Source organism: Bombina bombina, chromosome 6, assembly GCF_027579735.1.
Source record: "Bombina bombina isolate aBomBom1 chromosome 6, aBomBom1.pri, whole genome shotgun sequence".
Lineage (NCBI taxonomy): Eukaryota > Metazoa > Chordata > Amphibia > Anura > Bombinatoridae > Bombina > Bombina bombina.
In genome coordinates, this window is record NC_069504.1 from 1,126,670,014 (window position 1) to 1,126,689,129 (window position 19,116).

The 19,116-nt window shown below is 40.5% G+C and overlaps 1 protein-coding gene across 1 annotated transcript in view; it reads left to right on the plus strand.

Moving 5' to 3' along the window:
- The window catches only part of BMAL2 (basic helix-loop-helix ARNT like 2), a 416,858-nt gene that overhangs the window by 228,779 nt on the left and 168,963 nt on the right, over window positions 1-19,116 (plus strand). Inside the window, 1 exon segment of the mRNA XM_053719098.1 lies at window positions 9,988-9,997. Coding sequence (XP_053575073.1) covers window positions 9,988-9,997 — 10 coding nt within the window.

Consider the following 19,116-nt stretch of genomic DNA (forward strand, 5'->3'; position numbering starts at 1 on the left):
CTACCTTTTATTTATTTAATTAATGAATTGGTAGTGCCATCTGATGGTGTGGCTTTATTTAAAGGGGTGGGGTCAAGCGCCCCACCATCTTTAAATTTCACCAGCCGCCACTGGATCAAGACATTTTTATATTTACTGAATAATGAAAGAATCTATAATCATAATTTGCAGCATTAAAGTAAAAAGTATGTTTTAAACATATTTTAATGGGCATGGATTTCTAGATCTCCTAATCAGAGCAAACATTTTGTTATCTGGCAAGTGTTTCTGTTACAATCCTTTAGACTAAAATCAGATGTTTACTAAGTTGACCAGTTTTTCAAGACACCATTTAAAGGGACATGAAAGCCATATGTTTTCTTTCATGATTTAGAAAGAGCATGCAATTTTAAATATCTTTACAATTTACATCTAATATCTAATTGTCTTCATTCTTTTGATATCCTTTGTTGAAAATCATATCTAAATATGCTCAGTAGCTGCTGATTGGTGGCTGCACATAGATACCTCATGTGATTGGCTCACCCATGTGCATTGCTATTTCTTCAACAAAGGATATCTAAAGAATGAAGGCGTATCCTAGCCACTGCCTCACCAGCCTCTGACGTCACTGCACGTCACTGCTTATTACTTATGTACCTATGGTTTGTATCTGCCTCTGGTAATTACTTATGTACCTATGGGTTGTATCTGCCCCTGGCTTATTACTTATGTACCCATGGGTTGCATCTGCCCCTGGCTTATTACTTATGTACCAATGGGTTGCATCTGCCCCTGGCTTATTACTTATGTACCTATGGGTTGTGATGTATCTGCCTCTGGCTAATTACTTATGTACCTATGGGTTATATCTGCCCCTGGCTTATTACTTTTTTACCTATGGGTTGTATCTGCCTCTGGCTTATTGCTTATGTACCTATAGGTTGTATCTGCCCCTGGCCTATTACTTATGTACCTATGGGTTGTATCTGCCCCTGGCTTATTACTTATGTACCTATGGGTGTTATCTGCCCCTGGCTTATTACTTATGTACCCATGGGTTGCATCTGCCCCTGGCTTATTACTTATGTACCTATGAGTTTATATCTGCCCCTGGCTTATTACTTATGTACCTATAGGTTGTATTGTATCTGCCCCTGGCTTATTACTTATGTACCTATGGTTTGTATCTGCCCCTGGCTTATTACTTATGTACCTATGGGTTGTACCTGCCTCTGGCTTATTACTTATGTACCTATGGTTTGTATTGGCCTCTGGCTTATTACTTATGTACCTATGGGTTGTATCTGCCTCTGGCTTATTACTTATGTACCTATGGTTTGTATCTGCCCATGGCTTATTACTTATGTACCTTTAGGTTATATCTGCCGCTGGCTTATTACTTATGTACCTATGGTTTGTATCTGCCCCTGGCTTATTACTTATGTACCTATGGTTTGTATCTGCCTCTGGCATATTACTTATGTACCTATGGGTTGTATCTGCCCCTGGCTTATTACTTATGTACCTATGGGTTGTACCTGTCCCTGGCTTATTACTTATATACCTATGGTTTGTATCTGCCCCTGGCTTATTACTTATGTACCTATGGGTTGTATCTGCCTCTGGCCTTATTACTTTTGTACCTATGGGTTGTATCTGCCTCTGGCTTATTACTTATGTACCTATAGGTTATATGTGCCCCTGGCTTATTACTTATGTACCTATGGGTTGTATCTGTCCCTGGCTTATTACTTATGTACCTATGGGTTGTATTGTATCTGCCCCTGGCTTATTACTTATGTACCTATGGGTTGTATTTGCCCCTGGCTTATTACTTATGTTCCTATGGGTTGTATCTGCCTCTGGCTTATTACTTTTGTACCTATGGGTTGTATCTGCCTCTGGCTTATTACTTATGTACCTATGGGTTGTATCTGCCTCTAGCTTATTACTTATATACCTATGGTTTGTATCTGCCTCTGGTAATTACTTATGTACCTATGGGTTGTATCTGCCCCTGGCTTATTACTTATGTACCCATGGGTTGCATCTGCCCCTGGCTTATTACTTATGTACCAATGGGTTGCATCTGCCCCTGGCTTATTACTTATGTACCTATGGGTTGTGATGTATCTGCCTCTGGCTTATTACTTATGTACCTATGGGTTATATCTGCCCCTGGCTTATTACTTTTGTACCTATGGGTTGTATCTGCCTCTGTCTTATTGCTTATGTACCTATAGGTTGTATCTGCCCCTGGCTTATTACTTATGTACCTATGGGTTGTATCTGCCCCTGGCTTATTACTTATGTACCTATGGGTTGTATCTGCCCCTGGCTTATTACTTATGTACCCATGGGTTGCATCTGCCCCTGGCTTATGACTTATGTACCAATGGGTTGCATCTGCCCCTGGCTTATTACTTATGTACCTATAGGTTATATCTGCACCTGGCTTATTACTTATGTACCTATGGTTTGTATCTGCCCCTGGCTTATTACTTATGTACCTATGAGTTTATATCTGCCCCTGGCTTATTACTTATGTACCTATAGGTTGTATTGTATCTGCCCCTGGCTTATTACTTATGTACCTATGGTTTGTATCTGCCCCTGGCTTATTACTTATGTACCTATGGGTTGTACCTGCCTCTGGCTTATTACTTATGTACCTATGGTTTGTATTGGCCTCTGGCTTATTACTTATGTACCTATGGGTTGTATTTGCCCCTGGCTTATTACTTATGTTCCTATGGGTTGTATCTGCCTCTGGCTTATTACTTTTATACCTATGGGTTGTATCTGCCTCTGGCTTATTACTTATGTACCTATGGTTTGTATCTGCCTCTGGTAATTACTTATGTACCTATGGGTTGTATCTGCCCCTGGCTTATTACTTATGTACCTATGGGTTGTGTTGTATCTGCCTCTGGCTTATTACTTATGTACCTATGGGTTATATCTGTCCCTGGCTTATTACTTTTGTACCTATGGGTTGTATATGCCTCTGGCTTATTGCTTATGTACTTATGGGTTGTATCTGCATCTGGCTTATTACGTTTGTACCTATGGGTTGTATCTGCCCCTGGCTTATTACTTATGTACCTATGGGTTGTACCTGCCTCTGGCTTATTACTTATTTACCTATGGGTTATATCTGTCCCTGGCTTATTACTTATGCACCTATGGGTTATATCTGTCCCTGGCTTATTACTTATGTACCTATGGGTTGTATCTGCCCCTGGCTTATTACTTATGTACCTATGGGTTGTACCTGCCCCAGGCTTATTACTTATGTACCTATGGGTTGTATCTGTCCCTGGCTTATTACTTATGTAACTATGGGTTGCATCTGCCCCTGGCTTATTACTTATGTACCTATGGTTTGTATCTGCCCCTGGCTTATTACTTATGTACCTATGGTTTGTATCTGCCTCTGGCTTATTACTTATGTACCTATGGGTTGTATCTGTTCCTGGATTATTACTTATGTACCTAGGAGTTGTATTGTATCTGACCTTGGCTTATACTTTTAGTTTTTGTTTTTTGTTGTTGTAATTTAGCTAAATTTATTTAATTGTATTTAATTTAGGTAATTTATTTAATTGTAGGGTTAGGTTAGGTGTTAGTGTAACTTAGGTTAGGTTTTATTTTACAGGTAAATTTGTATGTATTTTAGCTAGGTAGTTATTAAAAAGTTAACTATTTAATAACTATTCTACCTAGTTAAAATAAATACAAACTTGCCTGTAAAATAAAAATAAACCCTAAGCTAGATACAATGTAACTTTTAATTATATTGTAGCTAGCTTAGTGTTAATTTTATAGGTAAGTATTTAGTTTTAAATAGGAATAATTTAGGTGATAATAGTAGGTTTTATTTAGATTTATTTAAATTATATTTAAGTTAGGGGGTGTTAGGGTTAGATTTAGGATTAGGGGTTAATACATTTAGTATAGTGGTGGCGACGTTGGGGGCGGCAGATTAGAGGTTAATAAATGTAGATAGGTGGCGGCGATGTTAGGGATAGCAGATTAGGGGTTAATAATATTTAACTAGTGTTTGTGATGCAGGAGTGCGGCGGTTTAGGGGTTAATATGTTTATTATAGTGGCGGCGATGTCAGGAGCGGCAGATTAGGGGTTAATAAGTATAATGTAGGTGTCGGCGTTGTTGGGGGCAGCAGATTAGGGGTTATTAAGTGTAAGATTAGGGGTGTTTAGACTCAGGGTTCATGTTAGGGTGTTGGGTGTAAACATAAATTTAGTTTCCCTATAGGAATCAATGGGGCTGCGTTACTGAGCTTTACGCTGCTTTATTGCAGGTGTTAGACTTTTTGTCAGCCGGCTCTCCCCATTGATGTATATGCGGAAATCGTGCCCGAGGACGTACAACCAGCTCACCGCTGATTTAAGCAGCGCTGGTATTGGAGTGCGGTATGGAGCACAATTTTGCTCTACGCTCACTTCTTGCCTGTTATCACCGGGTTTGTAAAAACCCGTAATACCAGCGCTGCAGGTAAGTGATCAGTGAGAATAACGTGAAATTTAGCAAGCACCCCTCTTACTGCAAAACTCGTAATCTAGCCGTATGTTAATAATCCTTTTCAAATGTGTATTTTAAGATTTTTGCTCTTGAGGTCTTTTCCTATTCAATATACTATCGGTATTATATTCTAGAGATTGGTATTTCTGATTCCCTCTTGGGACTGTACTACTATTTCTATGGAAATTTGTACTTGTTTTCAGGATTCTTTAGAGTTTGAATATAACCTTATTAGAGCATATTCACGTACTGTTTATATTTTTAGCTCAGCTTTATCTGTGGCTGACATTACTTTTCTCTCAACCTTTGTTGAACAGTTAGCATAAGCAGTTTCAGATTCTCAAGTATATAACGCTGTGTATTTACTTTAGATGTATTCATTTAATTATGTTTACCATATCTATTATTATGATTTCAAATATATTTTATTATCTCTCTCTTGTTAGGATAATAATTTGTTTGATTTCTATTATCTCCACTATTTCTGGAGATTTAGAGTTTTTTTCTGCCCTACTTTTAGTCCGGTGATGTAGATCAGTTGGTGAATGTCCTGACTACAGACGCTTGTTCTAGATCCAAGGGTCATAGGCCCCTATTTATTAAAGGTCTTGCGGACCTGATCCGACAGTGCGGATCAGGTCCGCAAGACCTCGCTAAATGCGGAGAGCAATACGCTCTCCGCATTTAACATTGCACCAGCAGCTCACAAGAGCTGCTGGTGCAACGCCGCCCCCTGCAGACTCGCGGCCAATCGGCCGCCAGCAACGGGGTGTCAATCAACCCGATCGTACTCGATCGGGTTGATTTCCGGCGATTCTTGTCCGCCTGCTTCTTTAGAAGACTCGCCAGAAACACGGCCCTTCAAGCTCCGTTCGGAGCTTGATAAATATGGGCCTTAGATTCATTTCCCGGCAGGGTTAATACAGCCCTTTGGCCCTTTGAGGTCAATTTATTGTGTACAAGTTATCTGGGTAATAATAACAACTGTTTTTATCAGCTGCTAATTTGGTTAACTCCGAGTGTAAGCACTGTAAAAGTTTTTTTTGTACCCTTCTGGGAGATAAAAGCTATATAATTACTAGTTATTAGACTGCATGAAGGTGCGGTTCTTAAACCAGTCCTTCTGGTGGGGGGCAGATTAAATTGTTTTTGGATGAACTCAGTCCAAAATCTATATTATTCTTAGGGTTTGAATAGATTTTTAGAATGAGACCTCCTATGGGAAGAATCTTTCTTTCTCAGTATACTCTGTGAATTTTTTTCAGGAGTGATTATACCAGTCCTTTTAGCAGGAACAGGGTTTGGGTTTCTATTCAATTCTATTCTTTGTCCCAAAGATGAAAGGTTTATTCAGTCCAATCTTGGATCTGAAGACTTTATATTGTTTTGTTAAGAGTCTCAACTTTTAAGTTGGCGATTATAAGGACCATTATGCCTTTTTGTTCAGCAAGGTCATTTTATTTCATTCAGACCACTTGTGGATTCTGAGAATTTCCTTTTTAGATTAGCTTTGCCAATTTGTCGCTTTTCCATTTGGTCTAGCGACAGCTTTATGAATCTTTTCAAGGGTTCTTGGTGCCCTTCTTTCTGTTCAGAGAGTAGGGTATTGTGGTGCTTCCTTATTTGGATGGTATCTTGGTATTAGCTTAAACTTTTCTTTTATTAAAGCCTGACAGATAGCTCAGCATGCTAATGCACTGTGAGGGAGGAAGAAAGAAACAGCGTAGCTCCAGGTGCAGCACTGACGGCGGCTTCCAACAGCTCACAGCTCACAGACGCCAAAGCACAGTCGAGTAGCAAGGTGACAGCCAGAGAAACAAGGCCGAGCAAGTCCACATAAAAAGATGCAAAACAAAGAAGTAGGCAGCACTCCAGGATTCCAGTAAAACAGGCAAATTTTATTCCAGCGCAGTGAAGAAATGCATACAAACTCACAGGTAAGAGGGGAAGGGGGCGTGTGCTTACGCATTTCGTGCCCTGTAGCACTTAGTCATAGGATGACAGGTAAATCTACCAATAGAACCTTTATACCCAGTACAGCCAATCAGACACCTTCAACAAGGAGAAAATCTCCATACTGGACCAGGTAAGTGAAGTGGCAAAACATAGTGAGGTTTAAAAACAATCAAAGGTAGAAAAGATTACCCTGTGAAAAAAAGTGGTATATTCCCAATAGACGTATAAACATCAAATAAGATCCTTGACTATACGAGATAAATCTACAGAGTTCTTTCATGCTTGGCCTCTTTGAGGAGAGAACTTTTTAATTTTTTACTTTCAGACAGACAATATCACAACTGTTACATATGTCAATCAACAAATAGGGAGTCGTAGTTCCTTAAGCAATTAAGAAGTATCTTGAATACGTTCTTAGATGGATTTCATCTCCTTTCTATTTTCTACGATTTTTTATCTCAGGTTTAGGCATTTGGGTGGATTATCTCAGCCTTCAGTCTTTACATCCGGGAGAGTGGTATCTCTATACAGATGTGGTTTCTCAATTTCCCGGTACCTTTTCAGGTCCAGCGATCCTCAGGCAGAAATGGTGGATGCATTAGCAGTGTCTTGGTTTTGCAACCTGACTTCATCTTTCCACCTCTGTTTTTTTTCTTCCAAGGGTGATTTCCAAGATCATATTGGAACAGTCTCATGTCTTCCTGATGGCATCAGCATGGCCTCACAGGTTTGGTATGTGGATCTTGTTCAGATGTCCAAGTTGCCATCTTTGGCCGATTTCTCTTTAGCCAACTCTCTTGTTTTAGGGGCTATTTTTCCATCAGGTTCTCAAATTACTAATTTGATTACGTGGAAATTGATTAGTGTTTAGTCATAGAGGTTTCTCTGTCTCAGTTTTTATCACTATGTTGCAGGCTTATAAATCTGTTTCAAGGAACATGTATTATCAGTTTTGGAAAACCTATATATTTTTTTTTTTAAAGATAAATTTTTATTGATTTTGACATCAAGTAAAGCATTTTAAAAAAACACAAGTAAAGAAATCACAAGATTTTGAGTTCAGTGTACAAATCACAGAGATCAGAAAAAAAAAACTCTAACTGCGAATAACCACAATTTTCAAACAACCAATATCTGATCCATAGACTTCTAGAATATAATGTCCAAGTTGTTACTGTCCTTAACAATGGCTTCATTGTTCATAATCGTTTTCTGGATATGATAATATAATTCTTACCTATAAGTCATAGGTGGTATGGAGCAATTACCATGTGTTATAACTCCTAAAACGCAAGTCTATAGTCAAACCTTAATCTAACTAAGGATAAGAACAAAGAGATAGCAGAGGGGGAAAGGGGGACAAGGGAAAGATAGAGGGGGGGGGGAAGGGTTAGTATCTGACAGAGACACCCCTGATGCTATGCTTGCGACTAATTTATAAAACCGCCATGTCGGTGGTATGCAGTGAATTGTATGATCCGCAAAGTGTTCCTGGTTTCCTTACTCTAAAGATGCGCCTAGAGAATAGAGGGTCTATTGTGTTTGTTTAGCAGTAATTGAGTCCCAGTAAAATCTGACATCCGCATAAAATGCGGATTTGCCTCTTTTAAAATAGCCATATTCTTCACATGAGAGCATCTTGTCTGTGTTTTGTAGCCAGTTGTCTTGTGAAGGTATTGTGGGGGATTTCCAGTATAAGGCGATCAGAGATTTAGCGCTGTTGAGTCCAATGCGTATTAGTGTTTTCCTAATTTTACATTGGAGAGGGGGGGACTCATTTAGGAGGATCAATTTAGGATTTAGAGAGAAGACCGTCTCTGCTAATTGTCCTAGTGTGGATTCTATTCCTTTCCAATATGAATTAAGTTTGGGGCATGACCACCACATATGCAGTGTGGTGCCCCGGTCATTGCAGCCTCTCCAGCACAAAGATGAGGAGGTGGGGTAAATGTTGTTTAACCTGACTGGTGTCAAGTACCAGCGCATAAGTACTTTGTAGTTGAGTTCAATGACCTTAGGGGAAGTAGATGAGGTACGTGTGTTCTGATATATTTGTAGCCATTGTTTAGTATCTATCGCTGTATCTAGTTCTCTGTGCCACTTAGCTGCATATGGTGTGAGTGAAGGAGTTTGTGCAGTTTGGAGTATCCCTTTAGCTAGTGAAAGTGTGCCTCTGGTTGTTTTCCCTGATAGGCAGATTTGTTCAAACGGTGTCGGTACTCTCAGAAGGTCTGCCTTATTAGGAGATGTCATAATGAAGTGTCGCAATTGCGCATATTTTAGCCATGGGACAAAGGACCCAAATAGGATTGGTGTAAGTTCTTCTCTAGATCTTAGTTTGCCTTGCGTGATCAAGTTAGCTACGGGGACGGAGTCTAGCAGCTCAGTGATTAGTGCGTCTTTTTTCCTGTTGTCATATCCTCCCATCAGTTCTATGTTAGGGAAGATTGGCGTGAGAGGGGAGGTAGGTGTCGATAGTGACTGGGTCGTTTTAAGTAAGTAATCCCAAGTGCTAAATATATGTCGATAGAGTATAGACGATTGACAAGCGGGAGTGCGCCTGGTGTTAGGGAGCCAGCAAAGGCGACCTGGATTAGGGGATCTAAGTAATTGAGAATCAATCGCTACCCATGCCTTAGAGTCTTTTCTACAATGCCAGTCTAGTATTCTCTGCAGCACCGATGCATGATAATATAAGCTAATGTCTGGCAATCCCAGTCCTCCATTTTGGAGGGATCTATACATTGTTCCCCTCGCTATCCTTGGGCGTGATTTACCCCATACAAAGGAATTCACAGCTTTTTGAAGCTGCTGTAAAAATGTTTTAGGGAGGGCGATTGGCATAGCCTGCAGAGTATATAGAATTTTTGGGAGTATTGTCATTTTAATTGACTGTATTCTACCCCACCATGACAAAGGTTTGTCCTTCCAAGAGGATAAAGAGTGTTGTATGGATTGTAGTAGGGGTCGGTAGTTCAAGGCGAACCATCGCCCTGGATTAGCAGACAACACTATGCCTAAATATTTTAGGTGCAGATTTTGTATTTTAAATGGACAAGCTGGCGTAAAGGTTGCAAAGGTATTGGCAGTCATGGAGATATTTAAGAGTTCTGATTTTGAATAGTTTATGTGAAAATGCGAAAATCTACTAAACTTGTCAAATTCCAGGGTCAGGTTGGGCATAGATATGTCAGGGAGCGTTAAGGTGACCAGCACGTCGTCCGCAAACATAGCTAGTTTGTGTGTGTCTGGGCCAATGTTAATGCCGTGTATGTCTGGGTTTTTTCTAACATGACAAGCTAGGATCTCCATCGTGAGGACAAAGAGTATGGGTGAGAGTGGGCAACCCTGCCTGGTCCCGTTGTTAATATGAAAGCTATGAGATAGTACCCCATTTGCGCGGACTTTTGCTGAGGGATTATTATATAGGTGAAATATTCGTTTGATCATTAGGTCCCCGAAACCAAAATGTTTAAGTGTGCTGAGTAGGAAGGGCCAGTTCAGTCTATCAAAGGCCTTTTCCGCATCAGTGGAGACCAGGACAGCAGGGATATGTTTTGATTTTACAAATTCCATTAAATGGAGAACCCTAATTGTGTTGTCCCTGGCCTCCCTGAGCGGAACAAAGCCGGCTTGGTCTACATGCACTAGAGTTGGAAGTACCTTGCTGATCCGGTTTGCTAGTATTTTGGCATATATTTTTATATCCCCATTTAATAGGGATATAGGGCGGTAACTACTTGGTTCCGTGGGAGGTTTTCCTGCTTTGGGGATTATCGATATGTGTGCTTCTAATAGATTGGGGGAGAGTTGTCCCTCTTTATCAAGAAAGTTAAACAGATTAGTGAGGTGGGGTGCTAGGATGGATTGGAACTGCTTGTAATATGAGGCCGATAGGCCATCAGGGCCAGGGCTCTTACGCATTGGTGCCCCATTTATAGCTGCTAAGACTTCTTGTAAGGATATGGGGTCCTCTAATTGTTTTGAAGTGTGGTTAGGTAGAGTTGGGATATTAGCCCCTAGAATATAAGAGTCTATTGCCTCATTGTCTGTGGAGTGTGTGGTTGCAGGGATATTATAGAGTTTTTTGTAATAGTCTCTAAACCCATTTGCAATTTCTCTGCTGTCGTGGGTATATTCCCCTTGTGCAGTTGGCCGGGACAATTTACGAATAAATCGGTTATTTGTTCGATTTCTAAGGGCTCTGGCCAGTAAGGGACCCGCCTTATTACCTTCTACAAAGTAAAGTTTGTTTAAATAGATAGCCTTCCGTTGTGCCTCTTTATTGAGTAGGTCATTCAATTCCCTTCTAGTCTTAGTCAATTGGGTTATGTGTTGTTCATTGGCTGGGGCTAGCATATGCAACCGCTCAATGTCTCGGAGTTGATGAACTAATGCGTTATATTTTCCATTATAGTTTTTCTTTGCAATAGATTTCTGCTTTAGGAATTCCCCTCTCACAACTGCTTTATGTGCTTCCCATATGAGGGCGGGGGATGTGTCTGGGGTAGTGTTATGTAAGAAATAGTCTTTGAGCGTGCGCGTAATTTTTTCTTTAATTGGTGGCTGCAGTAGAAGCGTTTCGTCTAGTCGCCAATGAGGGTCAGCTAGGGGTTTATTTGGTAGGGTCAAGGATAGTGTTATCATCGAATGGTCAGACCATGGGGTCGGCAGAATTTCCGATTGTTTCACTAAGGGCAGGCTCCTCTGGTCTATAAATATGTGGTCTATTCTGGAATATGACTTTTGAGGGTTTGAATAAAAGCTATATGTCCTTTGTTCGGGGTGTTGGATTCTCCACGAATCTAATAGTGTTGCACTGCGCAGGGCCCTAGAAATGGCACAGAGGGAGCTTTTGGGCATTGAGCTCCTTTTGTTGGAGCAATCTAATGATGGTTCCATAGCTACATTGCTGTCACCCCCCCAGGATTAGTACCCCCTGTGCTACTTCTAATAAGTTTCTAATCAGTTTTTTGAAAAAAAGGGCCTGGCCAGTATTTGGTGCATAGTAAGTCGCAAATGTGGTTGGGTGGTTGTATATGGTACCTACTAAGATCAATAAACGTCCCTCATTGTCTGTGTATTGCTGAGTGAGCTGGAAGGGGATATCGTGTCTAAATAGAATGCCTACTCCATTCCGCTTGGTGGGTGCTGAATTAAAAAAACCCGTTGGGAATTGTTTAGAGGAACATTTCGGTGTCAAATGTTTGCAAAAGTGTGTCTCTTGTAGAAAGATCACCTCTCCTTTGTGTTTATGAAACCAATTAAGGGCAATAGATTTTTTAGTGGGTGAATTTAGGCCTTTAACATTTTGGGAGATTAATAACATATCAGGGACTGCCATATGTGTTTTGAAGAAGAGTGTTTATGTAGTGTTGTTTGCAGCGCCTATCAGTAGCTGCATATGAATTGGAAGGGGTGTCTGTTTGAGTGTGATTGTTTATGTGATGCGGGTCACAATACCTGAGTATGAAAGTTCGCTGCAAATGTCTTACCGCTGCGTCTCTGTCAGAAAAGGGGGAAGAAGGAAAAGGGAGGATGCATAGGGAACAGCGATTTCCTCTAGTGTAAGGATCCGCTGGAAAAAATAGAGAGAATAAGTAAAACAAGTAAAACATATAATGCATTAACACTAACACAACAAAACAACAATACTTAAAACAGTATCTCGTACTAGATGGGGGGGTCATAGTAAATAAAGAGAATTACTATGACGGAGCATTTCCATCTGAGGTTTAAATACTAAGTAGTGGGGATTATCTGGAGGGGAGGCTGGTGTTTGATATGCTAGCTGTAATCTATTCCATGATAATAATACAGTTGTATATGAATACAAAACATTTTCTGTATTGGTTACTAGAAAGTTCTAGAGTCTTGTCATCGGATTATATTGGATAATCGGCAAGTATGAGGCGGACCAGTGCCTTAAGATCTTTATTTTCAGGTTGTTTCACCATCTTGCTGGTTTGCTTTCTGGTTCCCTTTATTAGTTTTCTTGGTAACTTTCGTCCAGGCAAGTCTTTGTTGTTTTGGTGCCGGGAATAGGGTATTATCTCCTGGTCTTGAAGAAGGTTCAGATGAGCTAATAGATGGGAGTGGGATCTTTAAACTGCTGCAGAATTGTTCTAGATCATCTGGGTGGCTATATGTGACGATCTGGGAGTTGTGTAGCACTTTAATGCAGAAAGGGAAACCCCATCTATAGGGTATTTTTAAGTCCTGGAGATGTATTGTGAGGTACCTTGCCTCCCTGCGCTTGGAGAGCGTAATGTTACTTAAGTCTGCATATATCTGTATTTCATCTCCTTCAAACAAAATTCGACGTGTTTTCCGTGAGGCTGTCATCACCTTCTCCTTATCCTTGAAGTTTTGAAATCGCAGAATTATGTCTCTGGGAGGCTTATCTTCTGATGGTTTTGGACGTAGGGCTCGATGGGCCCTGTCTAAGGGGATAGCTGGTATATCCTCTTGTAGGATGTGTTGAAACAGTTGCTGTAGGTGTTGTTAGATTTGGGATGTTGAAACTTTCTCTGAAACACCTCTTATTCTTAGATTCTGTCGTCTCCCTCTGTTGTCTAGATCCTCGACTTGGTTTTGGAGTTGTAGTATCATATCGTCGTGCACTTGGAGAGTACGGTTTTGAAGTTCTGTAGTATTAGAAAATTGTTCCAGATCCTCCTCTGCCTGCATAACTCTTTCCCCCAAGTCTGAGAGATCTTTCCTAACTTCAGATAGTCCATCTTTAATGAGTTTTCCAACCTGGGTAAAAAAGGAGGCAAAGTCTGCTTTAGTCGGCAGATTCTGTATATCAGCTATAGTGAGAAGAGCAGGAGAATCCATCTCCGCAGTGATCTGTTCAGAATCTGGTTGCTCAGCTGTAGCAGACATGGAGGATTCCATGACTTTAAAGAAGTTATCCATTTTAGTATTGGGAGTTGTTAGGCCCTTAGTATTTTTGTCTGGCCTGGGTGTGCGTCTAGACGCCATTTCTGGCATTAAAAAGTCAGTGCTGTTAATGATCAGTTTGCACACTTTGCTTAGATATGGTGACAGGTGCTATCACAGCACAAGGTGAGGATGTAATAGAGAAAATAAATAAGCAATAGTTCTTTTTGACAGCGTTGTAAAACAGTGTCCTGACAGTAGAAGTGTGACCAATCTGTATTTATCTGCCTAGGCACCGTTTTCGGGGTTTAGTTTGGTAACTTTCAGGCTTATGTACCTCAGCAGATCAATGTCGTTTTCGGCTGCTTAATGCGGTGCGTGTTAGATACTGTTCACATTTTCAAAGCTGAGTTTTTATCAGTAGTGGGATACCCCCAAACGCTGTGTTGCTTGGTTTCAATAAGGCTAGAGTTGTGGGGGACTTAGTGCTTCGGCCCCAGGGGTTTATAATTAATAGTCCGGAGAGGGCCTAAACCGGCTCCATTAGCTAATATTATGTCATGCTGTTTCCCAAACAGTCACATGTGATTCCGGCTAAGCCTCCATTTATTTTCACAAGAAGGGTAGTTATAAGGCATGTGTGTGTGGAATTGAATGCTGCATTCTTACCCCTGATAGCGATGGTGTGAGCGTCGGCTTGTTGTTTTAACGTGGTGCGCACTTAGGCCTGACACGCTCCGGAGTATGGTGCAGTTTCCAGTCTCCTCTGTGCAGCCTCAAAAGTTTTTATATCGGCATCTCTAGGTTTCGCCAGGTATTAGGGTGTTGTTCTCGGCTCTGTAGTTACCGGTATAACCCCTGATAATGCCGTGGAAAGAGCTCCTCTAACCGGAGCTAAAAATCATGCGGCCATTACGATCCTCGGCCGGCTCCGCCCCGGAAAACCTATATTTTATGGTGTTCTTCTCATAAATTATTTTGGCATTCTTTTAGAATTCCTAGGATTTTACAGGATGGTTTGGATAAATTTGTCTGCAAATTTTTTTGAAGGGACAAATCTCTGTTCTTTCGGTTTTATTACCTAGAAAGATTGTTTAAACTTCCTGATATTCACTGTTTTGTTCAGGCTTTGGTTGGTATCAAGCCTGTTCATTTATTAATTTCTCCTTTTTGGAGTCTTATTTGGTTTAAAGATTTTGCAGGCGCTTCTCTTTTGAGCCTATATTTTCTTTGAAGATTCTCTACTTTCTTGGAAAGTGTTGTTTCTTTTGACTACCTCTTCTGCTACAAGAGTTTCTGATTTATCAGCTCTCTCTTGTGTGTCTCCTTATCTGATTTTTTCATAGTTGTTTTGTGGACTTCTTTTTTTCCTAAGGTTGTGAATTTTAACAACATTAGTAAAGAAATGATTGTTCCTTCTTTGTGTCTTAATCCTAAAGAATTATTTGAGAGTTCTTTACATCCTTTGGATGTGGTAAGAACTTTATAATTCTATATCGAGGTTTCTAGGATTTCAGAAGACTTCTAGGGGCCTATTTAGCAAGCCGTCAACCGCAAATATGCTGGAATTCCGCAGCGTAATTGTGGAGAGCTTAATTCGCCTTATTTATCAAAGCCTACAGACCGGCAAAAGTAGAAATCTGTGACGCAACATACGATCCGCCCGGTCTCAGTCCGACACAGATCGATGCTTACGTCACTACAGATGTTCCGAATGCAAATTCGGCACTATCTGACTACTTTTGCTAGTTATCAAATAACTACCAGGTACCCTCGCCACTATTCCGGCCCAGCGTACCTGGTTTTCAATCCGCCGCCCTGGAGGCGGTGGATGCCATAGGAATCAATGGGAGTCTGAAAGCAGCGAAAGCTTATGTTTGCTGCTGCCTGATATGCCATTGATTCCTATGGGAGAATAAAAGTTATGTTTACACCTAACACCCTAACATAAGCCCGAGTCTAAACACCCCTAATCTGCCGCCCCCTACACCGCCGCCACCTACATTATACTTATTAACCCCTAATCTGCCGCCCCAACACCGCCGCCACCTACATAAAGTTATTAACCCCTATCCCGCTGCTCCCGGACCCCACCACAACTAAATAAATGTATTAACCACTAAACCCCTGGCCTCCCACATCACTAGCACTTACTAAACCTATTAACCCCTAAACCGCCAGCCCCCCACATCGCCATAAACTAAATTAAGCTATTAACCCCTAAACCTAACAACCCACTAACTTTACATTAAATATTAACTCATCCATATCTTATAATAAATTTAAAATTACCTTTAGATTTAAATTAAACTATATTAAACTTTTAATTAATCTACCCTGTTATACTAAAATTACATTAAACTACAAATTAAATTAACTATATTATATATTTAAACACCTAACCCTACTCAAATAATTAAAATCTACACTAAAAAAATTACAAAGTTACTAAAAACTAACAACCAAGTTACAAAAAATAACAAACACTAAGTTACAAAAAATAAAAAATAAATTATCAAAGATTTAAACTAATTACACCTAATTTAATAGCCCTATGAAAATAACCCCCCCCCCCCCATTGCCCCAAAGAAATCAGCTCTTTTACCTGTAAATAAAAAATACAAATACCCCCCCAACAGTAAAACCCACCACCCACACAACCAACCCCCCAAATAAAAACCTAATCTAAAAAAACCTAAGCTCCCCATTGACCTGAAAAGGGCATTTGTATTTGTATGAGGCCCACCCTTTTTTGTGGTGGTTGGTTTTTTTTGTATAAAAGCACAATTATATTTCCAGTTCCTCTTTTTGTATGCTTTTTTGCTCCTCTTGTTATCACCCCACTACTTGGCTATTCGTTAAACTGATTTGTGGGTGTATTTATAGGCATTTTGAGGTTTGGGAAACTTTGCCCCCTTCTAGCAGGATTGTATATCCCATACGTCACTAGCTCATGAACTCTTGCCAATATGAAAGAAATGAATTTATCAGGTAAGTTCTTACATAAATTCTGTTTATTTAGAGACTGCTCCCTGACTCCACTAACAGATTACTGCAGTTCTGCTTTTAATCCCCCCTGACTCTGCCCCATTAACATTTTAGGATAGTACAGATGGATAGATATGGACATTTTTCCTTTAAAAAAAAAAAAAAGCACTAATGTGCTAAAAGACGCTGCACCCTGGTCGGGCACCAGCCCATGGATTAAGTTATTCTAGTTATGTCCTTTCTTGTTATTAGGTGAGCAAGAATTTGTAATAAACATTACCAAATATATTTCCATTTCCAGCAGGGATAAGCCAGAGGCAGGCGGCTGCCATAAGCAATGAGCATCCATAACAAGCAGTGTGTGGTTCATTATGTGCCTCTGCAGTACATCCATGTTTAAAGGGACAGTGCACTGTAAAATAGTTTTTCCCGTTTGTTTCCAATGACTTGTTATACCAGCTGCAGGGTATAGAATGCATGAGAAATGTATTCTTTGGTTTTATTTTTGTATGTGAAATAGCTGCTTTTGTTAGAAATGACCCCCCATTAAAATATTTTCAGTGTTCTCCACAGAAAAATTTGCCTGCCAGGTGCATTATGAAGTAGCTGTGTGAGGCAGATTAATATTTTCTAATATTATATCATCTGCTATGCAAAGCACAAATTAATTGCATAATTTAACATAAATGTATTTAATGATAATTTGTGCAATAAAAATGAAACATTTTTAATATTAGCTAATTTTAATATTGGCTAAAAGTTTAGTTTGGGCATTCAGTGGTGCATCCGCCCGAAAGGTTCTGGGGAGAACTCTGAGGTTGTTCTTGTTGGAAAATCAGATCTCTTTATTTTATCACTTTCTGTACACACACATGCCTCTTTATATTATCTCTGTACTAAAGCCCAATACTTTGAAATAACATTGCAAATTAACATTTTATCTTCCGTAACCCCCCCACCCCCACCCCGGAAGTCATTTCAAATGGACCAATAGCGGAACAGAGTAAAGCGCTGGACTATAATCCTTTTGGCTCTAACTTAAAATTCTGCTCTCACAATACAGAATACAAACATGGAATTTACAAACACAAAAAAAAAAGTTAAGAAAGAGGAGTTCCAGCAAAGCATTAATTAAAAGCTTCAATAATTTGTTACTTTAAAATTTTTACTTTAAAAATATCCGTATCAAATAGTGAGCGGTCACTTACTGGAAACACTGAATAGAATATATAAATACTGTATACACAACAATTAGATGCAATAAACATACCACCATCAGCATGTTAAAAGATAAAGAAGAATAACAACTTTAATATGAAAGAGAAGAATTCACACAAATTGTATTGATAATATTTTATTTTTATTTTAAATTTTTGCCTGTAATTTACATTTGAAAATCAACCAATCGTTAAGGTTATCAGCAATCGTTACCAACGACCTACTTACAGCAAAATCAAAAGGCCACTTCTCTCTGCTTATTCTCCTTGATCTGTCCGCAGCCTTTGATACTGTTGACCACCCTCTTTTGCTCCAAACCCTCCAATCCTTTGGCATTTGTGACACAGCTCTCTTGTGGCTCTCTTCTTACCTGTCAAACTGTACCTTTTAGTGTAGCCTTCTCTGGGGCCTCCTCTGCCCCGTCACCACTTTCTGTCAGGGTACCGCAAGGCTCTGTCCTCGGTCCTCTTCTCTTTTCAATCTACACGTCATCATTAGGTTCCTTAATAAAGTCCCATGGGTTTCAATATCATTTGTATGCCGACGACACTAAAATCTACTTCTCTGCACCAGACCTATCACTGTGTTTCTCCTATGTCATCTTGGATGTCCTCTCACTACCTTAAGCTAAATCTCTCCAAAACTGAGCTCCTTATTTTCCACCCTTCTTCAAAAATCTCCACCCCCCACTTCTCTATAACTGTCGATAACTCCATCATTACCCCTATCCCACATGCCCAATGTCTTGTCACACTTGACTCAGATCTTTCTTTTACTCCTCACATTCAGTCCTTGGCTAAATCCTGCCGCTTCCACCTTAAAAACATCTCTAAAATTAGACACTTCCTTACACAAAACACAACTAAGATTTTAATCCACTCTCTCATCCTTTCCCGCCTCGATTACTGCAACTCTATCCTCACTGGTCTCCCCAGCTGCCGCCTAGCTCCTTTAAATCCATAATGAATGCCTCTGCCAGGCTCATCTTCCTTACACGTCGCTCTTCATCTGCTGCGCCTCTCTGCCGATCCCTTCACTGGCTTCCTCTTGCCTCTAGGATCAAACACAAAATTCTCACTCTGACATACAAAGCCCTCAACTGCACTGCTCCCCCCTATATCTTAGACCTTGGGCTCTATTTAACAAGCTCTGTAAGGAGCTTGCTGGCCCCTGTTTCTGGAGAGTCTTCAGACTCGCCAGAAACAGCAGTTATGAAGCAGCGGTCACAAAGACCGCTGCTCCATAACCTGTCCGTCTGCTCTGAGCAGGCAGACAGACATCGCCACAATACAACCCGATCGAGTACGATCCGGTTGATTGACACCCCCCTGCTGGTGGCCCATTGGCTGTGAGTCTGCAGGGGACAGCGTTGTACCAGCAGCTCTTGTGAGCTGCTGGTGCAATGCTGAATACGGCGAGCGTATTGCTCGCCGTATTCAGCGAGGTCTGGCAGACCTGATCCGCAGTGTCGGATCAGGTCCACTAGACCTTGATAAATATGCCCCCTTGTCTCCAGATACTCTGCCTCCCGTCCCCTTCGCT